At 41.3% G+C, this 26,166-nt stretch overlaps 1 protein-coding gene across 7 annotated transcripts in view; it reads left to right on the top strand.

Annotated features, from left to right (window-relative positions):
- Positions 1-26,166, top strand: part of RAPGEF2 (Rap guanine nucleotide exchange factor 2) — a 226,131-nt gene that overhangs the window by 181,476 nt on the left and 18,489 nt on the right. For 6 of the 7 annotated variants that reach the window (XM_084769670.1, XM_084769669.1, XM_084769673.1 and 3 more), the window contains 15 exons: positions 2,726-2,862; positions 3,530-3,688; positions 11,262-11,414; positions 11,741-11,905; positions 13,077-13,184; positions 13,274-13,477; positions 13,574-13,682; positions 14,108-14,354; positions 18,024-18,181; positions 18,723-18,963; positions 20,640-21,023; positions 23,735-23,946; positions 24,032-24,155; positions 24,717-24,740; positions 25,769-25,992. In XM_084769670.1, the coding sequence (XP_084625796.1) occupies positions 2,726-2,862; positions 3,530-3,688; positions 11,262-11,414; positions 11,741-11,905; positions 13,077-13,184; positions 13,274-13,477; positions 13,574-13,682; positions 14,108-14,354; positions 18,024-18,181; positions 18,723-18,963; positions 20,640-21,023; positions 23,735-23,946; positions 24,032-24,155; positions 24,717-24,740; positions 25,769-25,992 (2,649 nt within the window). The remainder of the gene's footprint in view (positions 1-2,725; positions 2,863-3,529; positions 3,689-11,261; positions 11,415-11,740; positions 11,906-13,076; positions 13,185-13,273; positions 13,478-13,573; positions 13,683-14,107; positions 14,355-18,023; positions 18,182-18,722; positions 18,964-20,639; positions 21,024-23,734; positions 23,947-24,031; positions 24,156-24,716; positions 24,741-25,768; positions 25,993-26,166) is intronic. The other variant, XM_084769671.1, reaches the window with a different exon arrangement.

Raw genomic sequence — 26,166 nt, 5'->3', positions numbered from 1 at the left:
TGTAAGCCAGTACATATTTGAAGAAAGAAAAAAAATCAATGAACTCAAAGTCAGTGAGATTAGATATGGGGAGGTATGAGAAGCTTGTTGCCTGTGTTTCAATTAGATAAACACGCTTGTGGGGAAACTGTGGCAATTTAAGCTATATACGTGTGGTGGAAAATAGAAAGCCAGCCCTTTGGATTACATGTGTCTAATTAAAGTCATTTACTGGAACTGAAAACTATTTGGAGATGAAAAGCACGTGCTGGTAATCATTTACTCATTTAGCCCCTGTGTAGGGCGCCTTCCAGATCTTGGCAGCTCAGGGTGAGGAAGGGAGAGGAGACCCTTCCCTGCCAGACGCAAAGGGAGTAAGTGCTGCAGGCAGGGAGGTGAAGCAGTTTGCATTAGCTCTGAGGGAAATGGAGCAGAGTCTGGGCTGATAGACTTCCTGGGGAGATGACCTCTGTTTACTCACCCCAGGTAGGGGACTCAAGATAGACCAAAGAAATACTTGTACCGAAATCTGATTTGATGAGCCAGTGAGTTTTCTTTGGGGTCAGTAACAGAAGTATTGGTGAGGGGTTACTTACAAGAGCATGGATGTGGTTGACTCAAAGGCAGCTGTATCACTGAAAAGCCCACCCTGACGTGGGTGAGAGCTGCATCCCAGGAGCACTGTGGATAGCTTGAGGGAGCTGGACAGGGCAGAGACTCCTTTCCTCATTTCCGCTGCCAGTGTCCTCCTCCTCCAGCAATGCCCTCTCTAGCAGTTAATTACAGCATCCACAGCCCCGGAGAAGGAGAAGGATCCTGGTGAAGCCAAGTTCAGATTTTCTAGACATGGGAAGTTTGTTTACATGCTGGGTCTCAGATGCCCCAACTCCCTCCTACAAGGAATGTTTTTATTCAGAGGTAATCCTCACACAAGGAGGCAGAAGCTTGGGCCCAGGGAAAGTGGTCATGTGGGTAGTCAGACATGGCATCTATTTTCAATGGCCAGAATTAGTTTCCACTATCCTTGTTCTAGGCCAACTTTTAAAAACAAATCCACCTATTATAATTTTTAGTAAAAGTCTATATGTTCAACATCCTATCTTATTCTAGAATGGTTTCCATGGGCATTTTAAAAGATTAAATACTGCTTATAAATGCATCACTTTGAAAGTATCTTTTATTGTAAACGAAATGGTGTGTCTTCTCTTTTTAATGTGTTAATTTTAGAATGGTTGTGAGAGATTTTTAAAGTATGCACAGTATGTCTATTGTTCCTAGAAAAGTAGGACTTATTTTGTATCTGAAAAACCTTCTTTCTCAGAATTCCTGGAAAGCAGGAGCTGTTCATAGTCCTACAAATAAACACAAAGCTGGCCTGCTTTCTTTCTGATGCGTGCACCTCTGCGGTGGCTAACCTTTATTTGATAACATTACACAACAGCAAAGTGGCAGAGCTGATGTGGGTGTGCACATACACAAATGGGCATTTAAGCTAAAGCAGATAAAATTGCTAATTTTTTACATAACTGCAAAAAGAAAATAATTGCCTTTGGGTTCCCGAAGATCACTGTATTCCCTTGTCTCATTACTTGAAGAAAATGAATTTATCACAGTTGGTTTTGTTTTTACAAACCATGGCTTTGTACGTACTCAGTTATTTAGTGGTTGTAGCTTCTGTGATGTGGGTGCTGGGAACTGAACTCGTGTCATTGGCAAGAGCAGTACACACTTTAAACTCCTGTCTCTCCAGCCCCTGAATTTGGTATTTCAACTGAATCTGGGAAACAGTATACGTATACTATTAGCCTTTTGTCTCTTATATATGACACAGACATTTCTTACCCAACTGTATTATTTTAAATGCTAGTCTGTGTTCACAAATTGATTTTGTTAAGCATTATTTGAATAGGAATCTTACCAAGAAGCAAATGAACATACATATGCAAGATGGTTTAACATCGTTCTAGAAAGACTGGTGATGCCGCCCAGTAGTGGAGTACTTTCCTAGTGTGTGTAAGGCCTTAATTAAAAAGACATAATCCTTTAAAATACATTTCTTTAAAAATAACATTAGTAAAAAATATTTTATAGTGTCTATTTCCTTTCTTGTCATACATGGAGTAATACTTGATTCCCATTATTGTCAAGCACATATTAAACTCAAAAGGCTTCTGAAAAAAATTTATTGTCTCATATTTTTCTTATACTTATTGAATGTTGCAAGAAAAATTATCAACTTCTAGGGACAGAAGGGGTAAAATGTATCGTCAGTAGGATGAGGAGTAGTTGCTGTAGAACAGTCTAGAAAGAGCAGGACACTGTGATCTGACAGCAGAGGATCATGACTTGTTCCCCTCTGTTTAAAATCAGAGGCCACCGCATGTGATTCATGTGCATCGTCTATTGCAGAATTATTTTGTTGCTACTCACAAGGTTAAAACTGTTTTATGGCCTGGCACAGATATGCCTGCCGATTCCAGAAGTAAGATTTACTAGACAGAACTTAATCTTTCTGTAAGATATACTTCGAGATTTCTCAGAAGGCTGTCATGTTAGACAGAATCCCTGGGTACCACCCACCACTGATTACAAGGGCCTCTATGTACTGAAATGTTCTGCATGGGACTTGAGGTGTAGAGTCTAGTCATAGCATGGCATTATCTAGCCAGGGCACAGGAAGCCCAAAGCCCTTCAGTCTGTCTTTCTGGGTATTGCTTTCAATATACATTTTGGTTTTACTTTTCAGAACAACTTCTAGAGTTTATGCACCAGCTGCCTGCCTTTGCCAACATGACGATGTCAGTGAGACGGGAGCTCTGTGCCGTGATGGTGTTCGCAGTGGTGGAAAGAGCTGGAACCATTGTGTTAAATGACGGAGAAGAGGTCAGCAGGTGTTTCTACCACTTAAGAGTTTGAGGATCAGGGCACCCAGACAAAACCATGGTCTTGCTTTTTCTTCTGAAAACTCAGCAGTAATAAGTTTGAATGCATGGAAACTGATGGCCATTCATTTATTCACAGCATTCAGGATCCATTCTTCCATTTTTCATTGTGTCACCATTTCATGCAGTGTTGCGGGAGATTTTGGTTTTGCTTTGATGCTGGGGACCAAACTCAGGATCCTTCACATGCTAGGCAGATGCTTTACCCCAAGGTACACAGCCAGCTGGAGACTCTGTAGTGTATTAGCTTTTCAGTTTTTGCACCATACACCATAAATACACCGCCAAACATCAGAACAAAATGATGTTTGTATTTATCTTCTTTAAATTTCCTTTAATTTGTAGAGAAAACTCTTTTCAGGCATCATTTTAGAAAAATATTCATTTTTTTAAAGAAATGATTTTACTCGTTCTGGGACTTAAATTATGTCGATATTTTGCTATATTTTTATTACTTGTTAAATTTTTTTCAAGTAGTTTGTTCCATCTTTAAGATAGGAGGTCCGTCCAGGAGGTTAGTTTAGGGCCATTCTAGCTTTTAAGCCTTGTGGTGACAGTGTTTCCTTCTTCTTTGCCTTTTTTTTTTTTTTTTTTTTTTTTTTTCTCAGCTGGATTCCTGGTCAGTGATTCTCAATGGTTCTGTGGAAGTGACCTATCCAGATGGGAAAGCAGAAATACTGTGCATGGGAAACAGTTTTGGTGTCTCGCCCACCATGGACAAAGAATACATGAAAGGAGTGATGAGGACGAAGGTGGATGACTGCCAGGTATGAGACGCATGGCAATGTGGGTTAGAGTTATAGTAAAAAAACAACCGGAAACCAGGCATGCTTCCAGCATTGCTCAGAATTGCTTCAGCTTTGTGGCCTCCCGTCTTCTGTATGAATTTTAAGACTGTTTTGTATTTCTGTGAAAAACATGACTGAAAATTTCATTGATGTAACATTGAAGCTACAGATTGATTTGGTAGGGTGGCCTGTTTCTTCCAGTCCAAGAGCATCTTTCCATCTTCAGTGGCTTCAATTTATTTCTTTGCTGTTTTAAAGTTTTCATTAGAGAGGTCTTTTATATCCTTGATTAGGTTTCGTTAAAAGTTGTGCATGCGCACGCATGCTTGTGTAGGTTTTGGGGTTATTGGTTGGTGTTTTTATGTTTTGTTGTTTTTTAGCCCTGTGAACGGAATTGTTTCTCTGGTTTCTTTTTCAGTTAGCTCATTTCTGGTCTAGGAAGGACTAACCATTTCTGTGTATTAGTTTTGTAACCTACCACTTTACTGAGAGTATTTATTAGTTTTAATGGTTTTTCTAGTGGAATCTTTAAGACCTTTAATGTATAGAATTGTTTCATTGCAGATAGATATTTCTTTCTTTGCTGTTTGTATCCCTTTGACTTTATTTTCTTATCTTATTGCTTTAGCTGAGACTTCCAATACTATGTTGTATAAAATAGAAAAAAGTAGGCACCATTGTCTTGTTTGTGATTTTATTAGAGCTGTTTGACTTTCTAACATTGAATATAGTTATTATGTCAAGATTTGTTGCTTCTATTCTGAGCTTTTTAAAAATTATTTTTATTAAAAGTAATGTCCCTCTCAACTTCTCCCAGATCCTCCCAACCTCCCTACCTACCAACTCTAGGCCCTATCTTTCTCTCTCTTTAGAAACAAACAAATCCAAATCCAAAAGCCCTAAAACCAGAAACAATATACAAGCAAAAAATCAGTAAGACAGCCCTGCCCCGCAAGCCCAAAGAAAGTCTTTTCACATGAAGGGCTTTGTCAGGAGGCTTCTCCATCTATCAGGATTTCTGTCCTTGAGTCCTTTTATATGTAATTTGAGTAACAAATTACATACACGCATACACACACACACACACACATCCATGTATCTTTATATTAATACTGACTTGATCATGGCGAATGATCTTTTTTGCTATGTTCTTGCCTTCTAAGTGTTCTCTTGAGAATTTTTCTGCTTGTCTGGTTTTGGTATGGGGTAAAAGGAGTTTGATAGAGTTCCTTTCTTGCATGGTCTATGAACTAGTTTGAGGTATAAGTGTTAGTTCTTCCTTGAAATCTGGAAGAATTCAGCAGTGAATCCACCTAGGCCTGGACTTTTTCTTCATCTGGTGGGTGTTTGTTTTGTTTACTACTACATCAATCCTGTTGTTTGTTACAGATCTATTTAAATTACTCATCTTGTCTTAATTTTCATATACCTTACACACATAAAATTAATTTCTTTTAGAGTTTTCCAATTTTAGTGGAAACTAAAATTTTTTAATTAAAAGTTTTTAAGGTGTGTTTTGTTTATTTTCTAAATTCCATTAATAACTGTCCTAATAACTCTTTCACCTCTAATTTTATTAATTAGGTCTTCTGTGGGTGAGGGTTTGTCAATTTTGTCTATCTGGTCAAAGGACCAAATCTGTTTTGTTGATTTTTTTTCTTTTATTTGTCTTCACTTTGTTAATTTCTATTCAGAGCCTAAGTATTTCTTTCTATCCACTGGTTTTGTGTTTGGTCTGTTCTTGTTTGTCCAAGATTCTGTTGTGCCCCCCCCCCCTTTGTGGTTTTTCAAGACAGAGTTTCTCTGTGTAGCCTTGGTTGTCCTGGACTCATTTTGTAGACCGGGATGGCCTCCAACTCACAGAGATCTGCCTGCCTCTGCCTTCCCAAGTGCTGGTGTTAAAGACCTGTGCCATCACTGCCTGGCTTAGGTCTGATTTTTTTCATGGAGACACTTAGAGGTATAAAGCTCCCTCTTAGAACTTAGAACTTGTTGTGTCCCATAGGTGTGGGTTGTTTTTCTTTTGTTCATTTCTAGGACTTTCTTATTCCCCACTTAGTTTCTTCAGCTACCTATGCATCATTCAGTAGTGTGCTATTTAATTTCCATGACTTTGTGAATGTTCTGGAGTTTTGGTTTGTGTTTTTTTTTCCCCTTCCGATTTGTGGTTTTATTAGATACAGCACAGTTATTTCACTTCCGACTCACTTTGTACCACAGTCAGTGTTGTGTTTTAGAGAAACTTCATGGACTGCTGGGAAGAGTATGCCTTCTGTGGTGTGGCAGGGATTGTCCTGTGTCTATTTAATCTGTCATGTCATTTAAACACAGATGGTTACTTATTTTATGCCCAGGTGATTTGTCAATTTATGACGCTGTTTTATTAAAATCTGCCACTTTCATTTTACTGGGGTTAATCTGTAACTTTTTTCTGTAAGTAGTATTTGCTTTGTGAAATTAGGTACACAAAGCTCAGTGAGTTTATGTTTAAAATCGTAATATCCTCTATCCTCTTGATAGATTGGTCCCTTAACCAGTATGAGTGACCTTTACCTGTCCTTTCTAGTTGTGGTTTAAAGTCCCTTTTGTCAGATGTAAAAGCAACAGCTCCAACTTGTTTTCTAGTTCCATTTGCTTTTAATTTGTTTTTCTGTTTTCACCCTACAGTAGCTCACGTCTTTTATGATGAAGCGAGTTTCTTGGTAACAACAAATAGATGAGTCCTGCCCTTTAGTTGATGATGCTAGTCTGTGTCTTTGGGATGAGATATTAGTATTTGGAGTTGCTGACAAGTGTGTATTATGCCCTGCCATGTCGATTGTGTAGCATTTAGTGTTTTCCCATTCCTCTCTTGCCTAAGCATTACCAGAGTGCTTCATCCTGCCCTTGGGTCCCAAGGATGTGTTTGTCTTTCTCTTCAGTCTGAAGATTCCTTACGTATCTTTTATGGACCTAGCTCGGTGGCCATGGGCTCATTAAGCCTACTTTTCTCATGGGAAGTTTTTCTTTTTCCATCAATGGACACTGATCGCTTTGGTGGGTAGAGTGGCCAAAGCTGACAGTTGTCTTTTAAACACTTGAAATGCATTAGTCAAAGCCCTTCTGGCTTTTAAAGTTTCTGTCGACAAAGCTGCTGTTATTCTGGTAGGCCTGACTCTCTATGTATAGTAGTTACTCTTTCTGCTTATCTATTTCTACATCTATATCTATATCTCCGTTTATATATTCTGAATATTTGGTGAGTTGATAATAGCATGGTGAGGGCAAGTTCTTTTTTGCTCTGGTCTGTTTGGCATTCTAAATGCCTTTTGTGTCTTTGTCTGTTAGTAAAAAAATGCTTTCTATGCTTTTAAGAAGGAATTCATCGCCTTCTTTTGTACTCACGAGTGTTAAGATTTGATCTTGTCATGCACAGTGTCCCAAATGTCCTGAAAGTCCAGCTCAAATGTTTTTCTGTTTACCTTTGTTCTTGTTGGGATGCTCTTATTCTCCTACCTTGTCAAGTTTACAGGTTGGTAGGACTTTACTCGGAGTTTCTGTAATTTGAATTCTTATACTTTTCACTTTCTCATTTCCAGGAGTTTGGTTTCTCTATAGTGTTTCTACCTCCTGATTAGATACCTCTTTCATATTGCGTATTGATGTATTTGTATGTGTATTCTCCTTTAAGAGCTTGTTTGTTGCTGTGAGGTCATTAGAGTTTAAAATTCTGAACAAGTTCAAGAAGCTAAATAGGACCCTAGCAAGGAGAAGGGGCCATGGGATCCCACCTCTAACCAAGAAACTATTTGCATGTTGGGAAAGAAAAAAAATCTGTTTTCTCTAGTGGAATGTCACTGAGAACAGCAGCTACATTCCGGGTCAGGCCCCATGCTCAAGAGTAATAATTGCCCAATACCAAATGAACTCCATGTTTGTTGTTGTTTGTTTGTTTTGTGAGCTTTTTGTTTCATTTTGGTATTGAGGAGGGTCTTGTTTGGTTTGATTTTTCATTTTGTGGGGTGTTGTTTTTGTTGAAAGAGGAAAAGTTGAGTAGATAGCTAGCTAGGAAGGACCTGAAAATAGTTGTGGGAAGAAAAAACATGATCAAACATACTGTATGAAAAAATATTTTTAAAAAAGAAATATATTAAATAAAAAAGTAAGAAAAAAATTCTAAGTTCGCCTAGTTCCTGGTTCCCACATGCCATTACTTACTGTGAGAGTAAGACGTTTTGAAGGAGTCGTTACCCACTTTTCCATATTGCTTGTGGTTTGAGTTGTTCTGCTTCTAGAGCTAGCTCATAAGTTGAATTTATGTCTTTTTTTATCTCAGCTTATTCTATCAAAGTGAGTATTTACATGTTCAGTAGGCACTAGTTTGTTGTTACTACCGAGGCAATAAGTAGGGCTGGAGCCTGCGAACTATTCAGTTCTCACCAGGACCACAAGTGGAACTACAACTGGGGGAGTGGACAGGGTCTTCCCCACCCCATCCCCTGCAGTCCTCACCTTGGTGACTGGTGGGGCTGGAGCCTCCATGTGTGCTGCTGCCACTTGGTAATGAGCAGGACCAGATCAATAACTTCTTAATGCAAAGCAAAGTGACTAAGAAAAAAGATGCTGTCAACTGAATTCCTTCTCTTTAGATACCACTTCTGTATGTCCATATTAGATATTCAGTTCGAGATATTTTTGTCTTCTTCTTGGATCTTATACTTTAATTTGCTACTGAAGACATGCCAAATGTCTGTCTAGACATTAAGAATTTCAAATCAGACTTATTCTAATTTCCTTGAGTCTTCAGTGAAGATTAATTTTGGTATATTCATCTTCAAAAAGTATTTTCTTTCATGTATCTATCTACTTATTTTAATTTGGACATGTATTTTTAGAACATAAATGAGAAAATATGATTTGTTTTTCAGAACTAAATAAAAAATGACCATGTAAGATTATTTGAAGACAAAACTTTTCTTTATCTCCTGTAGAAAGTCAGGAAACATTTTTACTTTATTTTAAAAAGAAATGAAAATGCTTTAGAGATAAGAAAGTACCACATATTTCAAAAACATACACATACCTATGGTCAGCACTAGAAGAATGAGCTTTTTGTTTTTTCTTTTTTAAACAATCTAGTTGAACTGTTTATATTTTCTATGACTTTTGAATATCTTTGTTTTGTTTTTTGATTCAGAGTTTCTCTGTGGCTTTTGAACTTTTAACTTTTGTTTCTAAACGCTTCGTAAAAGAATTAGTGAGCTGGTACAAGCCAAGCTACGAGACATTTGCACCTCCGTACATTGCCTGTTTCTCTAGCTGACCGGTGCCTACAGAACATAAGGAAATAGAGCACTATATTAAAGAAAATTAACACTGTGGTATGCATTGCTCAGAATAACTTGTTTACATCTTATCCCATTTTTTTCTCCAAGATACTGATGTGCATGTATGTACATAAGACAGCTATTTGCCCTCTTCTGTGGGTGTAGGGAAGCAAGCGAACCTATAACTGGCATAATAAACTGAGAAATCTGTAAGGTTTCTGTAGCAGGATTGTGATGTGGCATGGCTGCTGCCATTAGGATGATTGATTCAATATTTAGAACTACAACTTAAAAAAATTAAAGTCGTGAATATTAACCCAGAAGACTGAATGCCCTATGATGGAACACTGTCCTCTGATCACAGCCAGGCTAGTGTCCTCTTAGGCTCTCTCAACAGCTCTAGTTACTTGCAGGAATCCTGCTGCTCAAGGCTGGGTCCATCAGGCTTAGACAGTGGGTTGGGAGTGCTCATAAGACTCTGCCTCTCCTTGAAGCTCATAAGCAAGTAGCTGTAGCTAGGGAAAGGACATTTTCTCCAGCAGCATGGCAACTGGTAAGCCACTCATCCTTCTGTAGGTAGCCCCTCACGCATGCTTCTCTAACTCAGGTACACTCAGTATTTCACCGAACTGGACTTGAGTGGAGTGTCTCCTTCGGTCTCTTGTTGGCGCCTTATCTTGGATAAATAGACATTTGGTCATGTCATCCCAGGAACACAACACCCTGAAAATACAGTTTCTGAAAATTGAGTATTTTACCTAGTGTACATGTAATTTAATGACCACCTCTTAATCTTTATTATACTAAAAGAGGAACAGACTTTTCATGCATTCCATATGTAAACTAGAGTCAATTGCTGAAAACTTAAAACTGATGTTTTTTATCTACTGGAATATCTGCTCTTCACAGAAGCATTTTGTTATTGTATGTAGCAAGTGATTTCTATAACTTATTTTTTGCTTTAAAAACAACTCCTAGGTGAGCTAGGTATCTTAATTTCTATACTTGAGATGCTGAGGTAGAGTGATCACCAGGAGTTTGAGACCAATATGGTTTATAGAGTGAGACCCTTTCTTTTTCTTTTTCTTCTTTTTTTTTTTTACAAACTTTTTTCTTTTTTTAAGATTTATTTATTATGTATACAATGTTCTGCCTGCATGTATGCCTGCACTCCAGAAGAGGGCACCAGATCTCATGATAGATGGTTGTGAGCTACCATGTGGGTGCTGGAATTGAACTCAGGACCTATGGAAGAGCAGGTGGCACTTTTAACCACTGAGCCATCTGTCCAGCCCGAGTGAGATCCTTTCTTAAGGAAATACAGTGGCTGGGTTACTGGCTCATTGTAGAAGAGCACTTGCCATGCGAGCGTAAGTTTGGCATTCCATCACCCATGTAAAAAGTTGGGTGTGGCCATGTGCACCTGTAACCCCAGCATTGGAAGGTAGTTTGGAAACAAGAGGATCTCTGGGGCTTGCCGGCCACAAGTCTAGTAGAGAAACAGCAAGCTCCAGGTTCATTGAGAGACTTTGTCTCAAAGGCATAAAGTGGACAGCAATAGAGGAACGCACGTGTCCTCCTGCGGGCTTCCACATCACACCCACATGCACACGCATAACCCTTGACCTCTGCATGTGCACAACTCATAGAGTATTACCATGGAGCAATAACTACTCGATAACATCCTGCTGCTAACTTTTTTTCTTGAGAGCAAGGATGGCCTTTAATACAAATTACTAATAATCTGAAATATAATAAATGCATGACTTCATCTGTGACCTTCTTCAAAGCCGGATAGTAGCTAAAGTTGTTGTCCATGTATGCGGTTAGCCCAGTTACATACTTGCTCCAGCACGAAGGCATTTGAATCTCTTCATCTCAAATTAAAACCATTATTTTTATATCCTTTTAACATCTTCAAAATGTCTGAAGCCAGGTGGTAATTGTTCTATTATGTTAGTCAGAGGATTGTTGTTTTCTCTACCAGTGTTTCTAACTGAAGGATGGAAGAGGGTGTTTGAGATTTTAGATGCTAGATTTTTTAATATATAATATAAACTTAAAAAATGGACCAAGGAGGAAGTATTAGAAGCGTAGAAGTCTGACTAAGTTCATTCCTGCATTGACTAGAAAGTAGGAGAAGGACAGGGGAAATGTCAGTACTAAATAATTAAAACTGAATTATTAGGCAAGTAGGCCTTTTGCAAGCACTCCATCATTAGCATGTGACTTCCATTTCGTTCTAGTTTGTCTGCATCGCCCAGCAAGATTACTGCCGTATTTTGAATCAAGTAGAAAAGAACATGCAGAAAGTTGAGGAAGAAGGGGAGATCGTCATGGTGAAGGAGCACCGAGAGCTCGATCGGACCGGAACCCGGAAGGGCCACATCGTCATCAAGGTAGGCTAAAGAGGGGCTTCTTCCAGAGGGGAGAAAGAAAGCTTTGCTGGTCAGTTTCTCATCACTTTTTTTTTAAACTCCTCCTCCTTTTAATATCCTAAGTTGTCATACATAGATGTCACTGAATTTCATTCTCGTTCCTTCCTCTCTCTGCTTCCTTTGCCAACAAGCATAAAAGATCTATTACTAGTTGCTGGTTGATCAGTCGCCACCGATTAGGTTTTGTCTGCCTTGCTACCTAGCTTGTTGTCTGTGAAAGGTTTGAAATTGGGGGCGCCTTATCAATGATCCATTCGTAGCGGTGACTAGACCTCTTACTGTTGCAGGGCACCTCAGAGAGGTTGACCATGCATTTGGTGGAAGAGCATTCCGTAGTGGACCCAACATTCATAGAAGACTTCCTCTTGACATACCGGACTTTCCTTTCCAGCCCGATGGAAGTGGGCAAGAAGTTATTGGAGTGGTTCAATGACCCGAGCCTCAGGGATAAGGTTGGAGATGCATTCGTTTTAGTCCCTATATGTGAACTACTAAAAGATAAAATTTGAGACATCAGTTATCTTTAGATTAGTTTAGTGAGATACATGAACATTCTTTTTAAACAAAAAATTACAAATCAATGATGCAGACATTCTTGCATCTCTAAGCTCTCAGGCTCAGAAATAGCTTCTTGCTTTAATTGCAGGGCCAGTGTGTGGTTCCCTTGGGACTGTGGTAAGGCATAACCAAGTGTCTGCGTGCCATAGGCTCTGCAGCCACCGGCTTGGTGGGCAGTGTGGCTGGTAGGTGGTACGTGTTTGGGTGCGCTCTGCTGCTGAAGGCCTTGGGGCCCTCATCTGAACTGTGCATCCAGCAGATTTGTGAGCTCTGCCAAGGCCACGCTGGATGATCAGCTGCACATAGTACTGTTGGCTCCTTCCTTTCACAACCCTTCCCCACCCAGATCTTTCTAGATTTCCTTATCTAGTCTGTCATTGTACTTTTTAGTTTCTGACTGATTTTATACTAACGTAGTTTGGTTTTATTAACGTATTTACTTTTATATAGACTTCTTTCAAATGTTTTGAAAACAAAAAACATAGGTTAAATATCTCCACAGATTTAAAGATCCAAGTCAAAGCACTGCCACTCAGTACTTAAAATATGCATGTATGTTTTGAGAGGGTCGTTGTTTTGTTGTGTGTGTACATGTTTATGTCCACATGCATGTGCATTTGGAGGGCAGAGGTCAACATTGCTTATCTTCCCCTATGACTATCTGCCTTCTTCTTTGAGGCAGAATCTCTCACTAAATCTGTAGTTTACTGGTGTGGTCTAGGCTGGCTGGCAGGTTGGCCACTAGTGCCCTCCTGTCTCCACGTCCCAGTGCTGCAGTTACATGCACACTGCCACCTATACTTGGAATTTTAAATGGATGCTGTGGGTCTGTACGAGGGTCCTCACGCTTGTATAGAAAGCCACTTCATAAACCGAGCATCTCCACTGTCCCTAATGTCATTTTTTTCCAAGTATAAGATCCCATGTTTAATGATTTATTTTTACTTATTTCCATGTTTAATATTATTCCACAAATTGTTTAAAATTTTTAAAGTGATTTAAATCACAAGTCTTCAGCACAAACAAACAAACAAAAAAATGTACTGAACTTATTTGCTTTTCCAGGTGACACGGGTAGTATTACTGTGGGTGAATAATCACTTCAATGACTTTGAAGGAGACCCTGCAATGACTCGATTTCTAGAAGAATTTGAAAATAATCTGGAAAGAGAGGTACTATTTGTGAGTTTTTATGAGTAGTGTTAAGCTTGTCTTTCTTTGCCAGTCCTTGTATTGATGTAACTCTTCCTGAACTCTTGTAGAAAATGGGTGGACATCTAAGGCTGTTAAACATTGCATGTGCAGCCAAAGCAAAACGAAGATTGATGACCCTAACAAAGCCATCCCGGGAAGCCCCTCTGCCCTTCATCTTACTGGGAGGCTCTGAAAGGGGCTTTGGCATCTTTGTGGACAGCGTTGATTCAAGGAGCCAGGCTACCGAGGCAGGCTTGAAGCGTGGGGATCAGGTAAGAGGGCTCACCTCTGGGTGCATGTGAATTTCAGAGCCTCTTTTTCTTCAGTCAACGGTGATGTTGAAATTCATTTTACGACTTCATTTTTAGATATTAGAAGTAAATGGTCAAAACTTTGAAAACATCCAGCTTTCAAAGGCAATGGAAATTCTTAGAAATAACACACACCTGTCCATCACTGTGAAAACCAACTTATTTGGTAAGTGTCCTGCAAACCCAGACTGCTTTTGCTTTGGTTTTGTTTTTTTATATTTAGATATTAATCCTGGAAGAAGTAATTTCTATAAATAGTAAACCTGTAAGGACTCTAGTATCTTCTAAGGACATGCTAAAATATATAATACACAATGCTTTGTGTACATATGTACCTAATTTCATTTAGAAAAAAAAAAGTATCAACTTGAGGACCAGGGATGACCTTACTGACCTGTCAAACCTACCTTCTGTTGACGAGTATAGTCAGCCCACGCATGGAAAGGCGTCTTCCTTTTTTAGGCTCATCAGGATAGAGATTAGTTTTTCTATAGGGTTCTGGTTTTTTTTATATATTTGAAAGCTCTACTGTTAGTCCAGCATTGCTTTCCATCTCTGTAGTTAATGTCTTGTGGTGTTTCTACTTTGAAGTATTTAAAGAACTTCTGACAAGATTGTCCGAAGAGAAAAGAAACGGTGCCCCTCACCTTCCTAAAATCGGAGACATCAAGAAGGCCAGTCGCTACTCCATACCGGATCTTGCTGTGGACGTGGAACAGGTCATAGGGCTGGAGAAGGTCAACAAGAAGAGTAAAGCCAACACCGTGGGAGGAAGAAACAAGTTAAAGAAAATACTCGACAAGACTCGGATCAGCATCTTACCTCAGAAACCATACAAGTATGTGTAGTTATTTTCAGCACCTTATCGTGTGTTCAGTAGAAAGAGATACAGAAGTGTGTTGATGTTGTGAATGTTTGCCCAGGAGTCTAGTAAGTGTCTCCTCAGCAGAGTGTCTTAGGAGCAGCCATAGAGTTGAGTTTGCTTAGTTCTGCTTTGCCACTTGGTTGCCTGCTCCCAGTTTTCACAAGAGGCAGTTGAGCCTGTCTAGATTTGAACTTCTTAAAGGGGTTTGTGGACATCCTGCCTACTCCATGCCTTGGCTACTTCTGTGTCTCTTGGTGTCCCCTCTATAGCGTCTCCTCTTCGCTTGACAGTCATTGCTTCTTCCAATCAACCCAGCTCATCACAACTTTTTCCCCATACTTCAGTTACTTAACTGTTGAGAGGACATTAACAACAACCACGGGCCTCTTTCCTTCCCTCTAGGTGCATGTCAGATGCAATCTTGAATCTCTTCTTGGATGTTTGCGCCCGTCAGCAGCTCAGGCAACCCAAGCTTCAGGTGTTCCTGAGTTTGCTTAGCTTTGCTTGTTTGCTGCCTGATTGCTTCGTGGTAGTTTTTGGGTCTAATGCTCTTCATGTAGCTCAATTATCAGTAGTTAATTTTTTTGTGTGCTATATTCCCCAAACTACAAATTGAAAAGATACAGGCTAATTTATTTCTATGGTAATTTAATGGCTCTAGAGAGAAGCAATGAATAGAGGCATTGCAAAGGCTGAAGAGACAGTCAGTGGTTAGAATGCGTGCCCCACCACCACCACTGAGATTCCAGCACTCAACTAGGGGAGGTCTCTCACCTGAGAACAGTAGAGGGCAGCCACAGGAGGATTGCTAGGGCTTGGTGAAGGACAGCCTGGGGAGTGGGATGAGCTGCAAGTTCTGGGAGAGACCCTGTGTGAAAAGAGTGAAGTGGAAAAAAAAGAGACCATAGGACACCCTCCTCTGACATCCCTACACCTGTGTGTGCGTGTATGCACGCTCTGAGACAACATCAGGTCTTCTCTTCCCTATTCTTTCCTTCCTTTCTTACATTTCAGATAAAAATCTTAGTCACAAACTAGAGACATATGACTTAAAACATTATTGGTGAGTTGTCAAATTTACATCGTCTAGTTAAGCTAAGAGTAATGATTGGTGATTTCTAAACTATGAATCCTAAAGGTAAGCATTAGTTGTGCGATGGTCTATAAATGCGGATTGAGAATGTGTTTAACCTCAGTAGGCTTCTTACAGACAGTGGATTGGGACAGTAACATTTAACAAAAATTAGGAAATTGAATTTTAAAGAGATCCTCCTTGATGAAAACTTAGTTCTAAATGGGTTGAAAATTTAAGTCACCTCAATGCAGAATTATTAGCAGCATGATAATAAAAGGATCTTCAAGATTAAATCTGAACCTTTAAAAAAATGAAGTCAGTGTGAGCCTGGTAAATGTTGCTGGAAACGGGACATGGAAGGACTGGGCTGTCATCCATCTGTAGCAAGGGATGTCGGCGAGGGATGCAGAACAAAGATGCATGTGTACCTGTGGTTGTGTGTGTTTACAAAGATGATCAAAAGCCAAATGGAAAAACTTAAAAGACACTAAGTAGCCATGTTGACTTTTAAGACACTCAGGGAATATAGTGGCAAATAAGTGACTCATTTCAGTAGTTTCTTATGAAAACAATTTGATAAATCAGTGCTGAAGGCAGAGTAATATTGAAACACAGGCTCAGGAAACCGGAGAACTGTCATGTTCGCCTTGATTTGATACTAACTACCACTTCAGATTTTCTAGGCGTCAGCATGGCTTTATGACATTCTGAGGGGGAAACTAGGGCCTTGAAGCATGCTAAGTGCTCCACCATTGAGCCAGGTGCCCATGTCTGTTACTGTGTTTAACAAAGCAATAAACTGATTATTAGTGACATTTCCTATTTATAATATACTTGTTACCCTTTTCCCTTGTTACCTGTATTACAGAAGCTATGATGCTAGAGGCTCAGATTGGCAAGGGAGGGTATGGATTACTGTGTAACAAGGCATGTGTTTATGATGTGTATAGAGCAAGAAGCGGGTCACAAGCATAGTAGGATTCAAATTGGGATGCCAAGTAAGTTGGGCCAGAAAGCACAATGATCCAGAGGAAGAAAAGATCAAAGAACACACCTTAAAGTCAGCAGACTTGTTTCAGTAACAGTGAGCCAGTTGGAGAAGCTAGACAAAAGCATATGCCCAAGAGGGACATTTCTCAGTTAAAGTTTGCATATTTTATGCAAATAAAATAACCAAGAATAACCTTGTGTCTGTGGGTATTGAGATATAGGTGAGGCACCACGAAGCAGCGTGCCAGTTTATTACATAAGGTGTTGGGAAATGTGATGAGAAGCACACTTAAAGGCAATGCCTAAAGTGTACTGATGGTCATTTCTATCATAACTGACCTGGTCAGACATACTTTTGTTTTATCCACAGTAATCGTGGTATATCGTATATCACATGTTACTTTTGACAAAGACATTTATGTGATTGAAAAATAAAGTTCCACTCATGTAAGGATTTTTATCATGCACAGAACATTTATTTATGTTTCATGTCTTCATGTACCCAGCTGTGCATGCTTAAGCAGAACTTTGACTTTTGTCCTGGGCTCTCTTATATGTGAAGGAGAATTTACACTTAAACCGTATTATTTGTGATATCTAATTTATATCTCAATTTTAGTAGAATTCTCTCTTTTGTTTCAAAGTGTTTATGAATTTAGAATTACAGACATTTGCATTTGATCTAATTCTTGGTGTATACTTGTTTTATTGTATGGTTTCTTTTTGAAACACTTGATATTCCAACCAAGGAATAATTTTATTTATTGTCAAGTCATGTTTTAAGCACTATCCACAAGACAGTTGTGGCGGTGCACACTTGTAATTCCAGCTCCAGAGGTACAAGCGGGAGGCTCTAGAGCCACTGCCTTCCCCAGCCATGTTGTAAGACTGCGCAGATACACAAATAACCACAGAACTAGTTAGTTGTCTGTAAGTAGAAAGGCATCTGCGCCCATCAGCAATGCTCATATTTTTGTGAGAGGTAGTCAGCGCCTTTGCATTGCCTGGCCTTCAAAGCCAGGCAGGTGTCCCTGCGCCCTGCGTGCTCATGCTCTGTCAGAAGAGATGAGATCGGGCTTAGGGTTTTCTCACATTTGGACTCGTGGTGATTTGGTTTTCTACCTGGAAGAATGTATGTAGGACAGTTTGGGCTCTCTCTGCCCCTTTGTTTTTCCTCAGCTCCTTCGTCTTTGAGGGCACCTGCCTCAGTTGTCGCCAAGCTCCTGGATCTCAAGTGAACTCGAGTGGGTTCTTTTCCGTGTCCTTTGTCTTCGGTTCATTCTGTTCATTCATGCAGACACAGGAGAGCACATCTTCTTTACTGTATTTTTATACTGAAAACAAAAATACTGGTTATGTTCATAGCTCATTGGAAAGACAGGTTTCATAGAAACCTACTATATGTTTAAGTGGTACTGAACCGGGCTGAACATGTTCCCAAGGCCTTACAGTTTTCAACATTTTTCACATTTCTACCTTAATTGCAAGTGTAAATGAAAATGATGTATTTCATGATCTGTAATGACTTGGAGCATTTACCTTGCTGTAATTTATTTCTTAAAATCTGCTCTTTTCAGTGATATTGGGATTGGTCAGTCTCAAGATGATAGCATCGTAGGACTGAGGCAGACTAAGCACATCCCGGCTGCCTTGCCCGTCAGTGGAACGCTGTCTTCAAGTAACCCTGACTTGCTGCAGTCCCACCACCGGATTCTGGATTTCAGCACTACCCCTGGTGAGCGCCAGAGCCTTCCTGCTTTCTCATAGACATCTCTCCTTCGTGACTGACACTGTGTGCATGGTTGGTGGTTTGGCGTGGATGGTTATCATCCAGAATGAATCTCAAACTCTAAATGCTGGGGCCAGTCTTTGTATTCTGAAAATCGTTTTGGTGTGGCTTAGCCTTTGATAAAATGAAGAATAACATAATATGCATTTATTACTAAGTTACATCAAGTATGTAAATTAGCAGGCATAGTTTAGGTAAGCTAAAATGGGCTTTTGCTTATAATAAAGATTAACTTTAGATGTAAGGGCTTTTTTGTTGTTGTTCTTTAATGCTCACATGACATCTTGTGTAGGTGCTCATGTGTTTGTATTTGTCTATTAACCATGCAGTTATATGTCAGGGAAGAAGTGGCTTTACAGTTTGCATGTCACAACTCGGTCAGGGAGGGAGACGTCATCACTCTTTGAGGGGTGGGAGGGTGTTACTTTAATTATGTTGCCATCCGTTAACATTGCTTCTGCTTCTGTGTGGCTTTTCCTTTCCCCAGACTTGCCAGATCAGGTCCTAAGAGTTTTCAAGGCTGACCAGCAAAGCCGATACATCATGATCAGTAAGGACACCACAGCCAAGGAAGTGGTCATCCAGGCCATCAGAGAGTTTGCCGTTACTGCCACTCCAGACCAGTATTCCCTGTGTGAGGTCTCCGTCACACCAGAGGGAGTTATCAAACAACGGCGACTCCCAGATCAGCTCTCCAAGCTTGCTGACAGAATACAACTGAGTGGAAGGTACGTGGTCTGTTTCACCAGAGTTCTTCCTTCCTCAAGCCTACATCCAAGTTGAAGAGATGACACTTTACCCCATGGCCTTGCCAAGCAACTCCCACTGAAGGGAAATTAGTCACATGAATAACAGTTTTGTTGGTGTTTTTATTCTTTTCCTAGTTTTGGTTTTGTTTGGTTGGTTGGTTTGGTTTAGTTTGGTTTGAGTAAGTTGTTATTCTTGAGTTTTACATAGCATGGGTCTAAACCATGACTTTCAAACCTTGTGTTTTCTCCATGTGGTGATAACTTCCCTGCCTTCTGTCGCTTCTGTTTCCAGCCCTCACACTTAATAAATACTTTTTAGGGGGTCAGAGGTTGAGCATCCTCTACATATGCACTGATGGATCTGCAGTCGTGCAGACCTCCACTGAGTTGCAGTTTCATGATTCCCATTCATTCATTCATTATTCAAGAGAGTCGGGGAATCAGAGTAACCACAGTGGAGAACATTAGTCTGCTCATGTCAAGGGACAGGCCATATATTTCCTGTCCTTAAATGTCTTGTGAAATATGTAAAACACCAGTTAACAGGAACCCCCACTGTGCTTGTTCTCTGTCTTTGTTCATAGAGTTTCACTTGGAGAAGGGCCTGCCAAAAAGCAGGGGAGAGAAGCTACAGAGCAAACGTCGGGGTAATATTTTCAGGGAGTTCCTTAAAAGGGCCACAGTGCTGGCCATATTGGCCAGCCATCAGGCTCCAGATGCCTGCGTCCTAGTCTGTCAAATTGGGGTGATACCTCCACTTCCCAAATGAGTTTCATCAAAATTGATATTGGAAAATTAAAACCTCAGGGCAGGAGAGATGACTTAGCAGCCAGTAGCCTTTGTTGGGCTTGCAGAAGACCTGGGTTCTGTTTTTAGCACCCACGTGATAGTTCACAGCCATCTAGGAAATCCTATGCCGCCTTCTGACTTCTGAGAGCACAAGGCACACATGTGTGACACATACATGCAAAACACTTACACATGTAAAACAAATATAAACTTAAAATCTGCTTTAAGATCAAATAGAGGACAATAAATTGCTTTAGGTCTCTCCCCTCCCAATAGTGTGTGTGTGTGTGTGCGCGCGTGCATGCACGCGTGTGTGTGATGTGTTTGTATGGTCATATGTGCTACAATGTGTATGTGGAGGTCAGAAAATAACTATGGTCTTGGATCTCTGAGTTTACATGACAAGTATCTTTTCTTAGGCATTAAATAAATCAAGGAAACTGCGTTTGAGCTAGTGTTTCAGATTTCTTCACTGGGGACCGAGTTATGACTTTGAATTGATCTTTATTTAATCTGGTAAATAGCTCTCGTATGTCTCCTTTGGCAGACAAGCTAAAAGTATTTGAGTGACAGGGGGGAAAAAAGAACCTTCACAGAACTGGCACAAAGGAAGTTCACATGGTTTGCTCAGTTCCACTGACTTAGTAGCTGTCACCTGGTGGTGCTGTGAGCTGGTGACACTGACCCACCTGGTGCCTAGGGCAGTATGTGCACTGCCCACGCTGGACACAAAGAACTCCTACATCCTTCTCTGGGTTCTCTCCCAACTCCACCCCACCCCCACCCAGGAACTGGCCACGTTCCCTCAAGGAGTGCCACAGGCTCGCTGCTCAGCCTGCCTTCTGACAGGTTTCTGTTCCTTTCAGATACTACCTGAAGAACAACATGGAAACGGAAACGCTCTGCTCGGATGAGGATGCCCAGGAGCTGTTGCGCGAGAGCCAGATCTCACTACTTCAGCTCAGCACTGTGGAGGTCGCCACGCAGCTCTCCATGAGGAACTTTGAACTCTTCCGCAACATCGAGCCTACTGAATACATCGATGATTTGTTCAAACTCAAATCAAAAACCAGCTGTGCCAACCTGAAGAAGTTTGAGGAAGTCATTAACCAGGAAACATTTTGGGTAGCTTCTGAAATCCTGCGAGAGACAAACCAGCTGAAGAGAATGAAGATCATTAAGCATTTCATCAAGATTGCCCTGCACTGTAGGGAATGCAAGAATTTTAACTCCATGTTTGCAATCATCAGGTAGAGTACCCATCCTAGGTGAAGTTGACTTTACAGATTAAAAAAAAAAACAACTCAGTCTCGGAATACCATGAAATTACAGAAATATAATAATTCATAATTTTCTGTCTGTCTGTGCCCCTCCCCAGGTGTGTGTGTGTGTGTGTGTATGTGTGTGTGTGTGTTTTGCTGGTATCTGTACAGCCTCGGGAACAGATTTTGTCCCCTTTCTGTTGGCCATGCTGGCTGAAAGCATTGCAGATTTTGGTTGGTACATTTCATGATTTGTTGAGCACAGTTGTCGGATGTGATGGCTCTGGCCAGGATTCAAAAAGCTGCAGTGGGTCAGCATAGCAGCAGACCACCAACAATGACCATGGCCCATTTGGTGCAAGTTTACCTAGACGAGTGCTTTGGAGTTTTGTCTAGGTCCAGACACTGAGCTGGTTATCATTAATCATTTTCAGTCCTATCACGTGTCACAAGCTGATGAAGAAGTAGTTCGTTTGTTACTGCAGAAAATAAGAGTTCGACAGTTCAAAACAGTGATCCTTTTGACTTCCAGTAGGCTAGTGAGCCACCCATTTATTGAGCTTTTTCAAACCTTCCCAATTTGATTCAAGTGCCTCATGACTGTTGAATGGTGCGTTCCCTGGGGATGGCTTGTGTAAGGTCAGCCTTGATGGCTGCTCTCAGGGAGTCGCTGACATCCTGCCACTGTGCTCTTCCCCATGGCTCTTGTTTCCTTTACGAAATTTATTGACACACCATTGCACTCTGTGTTTGTTAACAATTCCTGAGCAAAATGTGTTGCTGTTAAGAAGAGTCTCCAATGCTTCATAGCCCATTTTGAACCTAAATAAGGAAATTGTTCAATTTTACTTTTTTTGTCTAACATAATTTTTGTAATATAAAAGAAGTCTAAAATGAACAGCAAGTCATAAGTCACTAAAAAAATGTAAAGCAAAAAAATGTGCATTAAAACGGTGCAAAACGGATCAACAGGATAGCTCAGTGGGTAAAGGCTACCAAACCTGATGTCCTGAGTTTGATCCTCAGGACCCACACGGTGGAAGGAGAGGATCATTTCCTGCAGCTTAGCCCCTGACCTCCACACAGTGCCCTGGCATACTCAATAGATAAATCATCGGTTCTCAGCCTTCCTAATGCAACAGCTCCTCACATTGTGGTGACCCCCAACTATGAAATTATTTTGTTCTTACTTCATAACTGTAATTTGCTACTGTTATGAAACATAGTATAAGTATATGATATGCAGAATAGCTGATATGCAACCCCCGAAGGGGTTGTGACCCACAGGTTGAGAACCAATGAAATGAATATTACATAACCACATTTATTATTAAGAACGCATTCCAACATTACATGGCAAATTTCAGCAATACAAAAACCACAATTTTTTTAGACATATGAATACAAAATATTCCCAAATTAACAGTACTTATCTTCTGTTGGTTTTGTTATTAGTGTGCTAGTCAGCTATGTACTATTATAACAAAATACCTGAGATAATTGTTTTATAAAGAAAAAAGGTTCAGCTGGACACTGTGGTGCACACCTGTAATTCCAGCACCGGGGAAGCAGGGGCGGCAGATCTCTGTGAGTTTGGGGCTAGCCTAAACAGCCGAGGCTACAACAGAGAAACCTTGTCCGGGAAAACCATAGAAAGACAGACAGACAGACAGACAGACAGACAGAGAGAAGTTCATTTGACTAGCTGTTTTGGAGGCCTAACACCCACAGTCACGTGGCCCCGTGTACCTGGGCTTGTGGTAAGGTGTAGTATATCACCGCAGAAGCGTTTGGTAGAATAAAGCTGTTTGTGGCTGGAGCATAATAATAAGGAAGAGACACGGAAGAGGAGTCCCCTCACCCCAGTTACATAGGCCCTCTCACTGGTTTCTCTTCCCTCCCGTTCTTTTTTGGAGACAGGGTCTTACCTTGGAGATCAGCTCAGCGGTCTCAAATGTATGAGCCTCCAGCCCCCCCAGTGCTGGGATAACGGGCATTGCCACTATTGCCAACTTAGTTTTCTCTCTTAAATTGTTTTACAGCCTCCCAGTATTAAATGAGCTGGGAACTAAGCTACACAGTCCTTGGGGATCCTTGGAGGCCACTTGAGATCCACACCATAGCAGAGAGCAAACAGATCAAGAGAGCATACAGAAGGGCAGGGCAGCTGTCTGCGTGTGGTGGTGTATACCTTTAATCCCCGCACGCCAGGAGGCGGAGTCAAGCAGATCTGTTGAGTGTGAGGCCAACCTAGTCAGTGCAACTACCCAGGGCTATGAGCAAGACCCTGAGTCAAAAGAAAACAAACCAACAAAACGCAAGTGCCAACAGCTGCCCCAGCTGCCAAGCCTGGCCACCTGAGCTTAATCCCTGGACCCACATGTTAGAAGAATAGACCTGGCTTCTGGAAGTTGTCCTCTTGCCTTCACATCCTTGCTGGGACACCTTCCCCATACTCACATGAGTGAGGGAATAAATGAATATTAAAAATGTTAAAAAAAAAAGAACATAAAAATAAGTATAAAGCCAAATGGTTTGGCCTTGACCCCAGTTTTAGCTGCCACTTGCTACCCAGGCAAGCTTGGTAGGCGTTCTGTAAATGTTCCGGCGTGTGAAGTTCACAAACAGGTGTTGTGTTGTATGTCTTCCTTTGTTTCAGAGAAGATCATTTAATCACATTTCACTTCTCCTCTCCCCAGCGGCCTAAACCTGGCACCAGTGGCAAGATTGCGAACCACGTGGGAAAAGCTCCCCAACAAATACGAGAAGCTATTCCAGGACCTACAAGACCTGTTTGATCCTTCCAGAAACATGGCAAAGTACCGCAACGTCCTGAGCGGCCAGAACTTACAACCTCCTGTAATCCCCCTCTTCCCAGTCATCAAGAAGGACCTCACCTTCCTCCATGAGGGTGAGCAGAGGTGGGCTCAGTCTGCTGTGGTGGGAGCCCACAACGGACAGGATGTGACTTCTTGTTCCTTTTCTGTTAATCCCAGGAAATGACTCAAAAGTAGATGGACTGGTCAACTTTGAGAAGCTAAGGATGATTGCGAAAGAAATCCGGCACGTTGGCCGAATGGCCTCAGTCAACATGGACCCTGCCCTTATGTTCAGGACTCGGTGCGTGAGTTGTTGGCCACGGCATGTGTGGGGTTAGAGAGGTTAGTGTGAGCTTGCCCATGGGGAGGGGAATCTGAGGGCTTAAAATTAGGAGTTATATTAGAATGTGTTGGGGAAATCACTTTCAGGCTTCAGTTGGTAGTTGATGTCTCTCATTTACATCCAGGGCCCCTGGGACAGCAGTGTACCTTGTCCTCCAGTTTTAGTTGAATGTTAGGTACAAATGTCTAGTTGCTATCTTTGAAAACACTGAGTTGCGGAGTTAGAGCTCGTCACTGGTAGCACAAACCAGAACAGAATTGCCGTAACGTCCCTGCAGTGTGCTGATCTGTGGGTGCAGTAAGCAGTAAATAGTTCAATGGAGAGGATGAACAAAAAGTAGGCAGCAGCCCTGTGAGCCAGAGAGATGTTTGTAGTGGATGTGTGTGAGGTGACTATGCAGTTAATGTTCGCGGGCTTCTAGAACTGCTTGTCCAGAAGTCTGTTCCTTTCTCTCTGAGCTTGTGATCTTTCTGTCTCTTTCTACACCCGTGCTTCAATCTCCGTGGCTCTCACTTACAGGAAGAAGAAGTGGCGGAGTCTGGGGTAAGTGGCAGAGCATCTGCACACTCGGTTCTTGCTCAGCCCGTTGCGTTGTTGTCCTCTTACCTGCTCTGCTTTCTGACGCTTCGCTTTGTCGTCATCGTCGTCGTCATTGTTAACCCTCTCGCTCTATCAGAATTTCAGCTGCAGACTGACTTCAAATGGGATCTTGGGGCGTTGCTGAAGTCAGGTCCACACGAGCTGTGAAGTGATTGATAGTTATTCTGGGAGAATGTAGATCAGACACATTTCTTGGCTGTCAGAAGGATTGTATTTTAATATAACCTGTGCGTTTTGAAATGGAAAAGCTAAAAAGTGGGGAAGGGAATCATGCTTTAGAAGGAAGAAATTGCGCAACTAAAGCAGGATTGCACAGCGTGTGGTGGTGTTGGGCACCCCCACGCCTTAAAACCAAATTTTCTACAGCTCAACTAACTACTGTTCTCATTCTATACAAATCAGCCCCCCTTTAAAAATAATTCTTAACAATTCATGTACTAAATAGTTTCCGTACATATGTTGACGTTTGCATGACCATTGTATTAACAGATTTACTGTTTTAAAAACTCACCACATTCAACCCACAGAGTAAGAAGACGGTTGTGAGCAGTGTAGCTCAATTTACTTAAATCCATATTTTAAAAAAAGAAAACCATTAAGAAAAGCAAATTTCATTTTGTAAATTGTCACTATGACCACTCAGTGTCCTTTCAAAGCTTTTATATGTAATATGTTTTCCGGCTTCTGTGAGAGAACGGACTCTGAATGCTCTGTGAGATGAACAGTAGAATTTACTGGTAGGAGTAGACCGTATGCCAAACATATTTGTATATATGCATTATGTATAATTCCTATTTAACCAAACCTTGTGTAATCTCTGTTATTCCGCATTCCCCTGTAGTAATTTACTTACTGAAGTGGGGCATGTGACCTTTGATCATAGAGTCCTTACACAAACAAGTCCTGTGGTCCCGGTAGAACAGCCTATACCATGCCCCCAGAGAGTTGCATTTTTGTTTTTCGTCTTCTAGGTCACTGAGTCAAGGCAGTGCTAATGCCACAGTACTGGATGTTGCTCAGACAGGTGGGCATAAAAAGCGGGTACGCCGTAGTTCCTTCCTCAATGCCAAAAAGCTGTACGAAGATGCCCAGATGGCTCGGAAAGTGAAACAGTACCTGTCCAACCTTGAGCTGGAGATGGACGAGGAGAGCCTTCAGACACTGTCTCTGCAGTGCGAGCCAGCAACCAGCACATGTGAGCGCCCCGCCCACTCCCCCCCCCCCCCCCACCCCCAGTCAGCCGCATACTGTCCTAGCTGGAATGGTGGGGGACTGAAGGGGACTCCGAGCAAAGAGGCGCATGCTGTCCTTGTGCTTGACTGGCCTTCGTGCCCAGTTAATGTTAGAATGGAACACTGGGCTCGCACCT

The sequence above is a fragment of the Acomys minous genome (genome assembly GCF_964271855.1).
Source record: "Acomys minous genome assembly, chromosome: 19".
Lineage (NCBI taxonomy): Eukaryota > Metazoa > Chordata > Mammalia > Rodentia > Muridae > Acomys > Acomys minous.
Note: the sequence above shows the minus strand (reverse complement) of the source record. Positions and strands in the feature narration are given on the sequence as shown.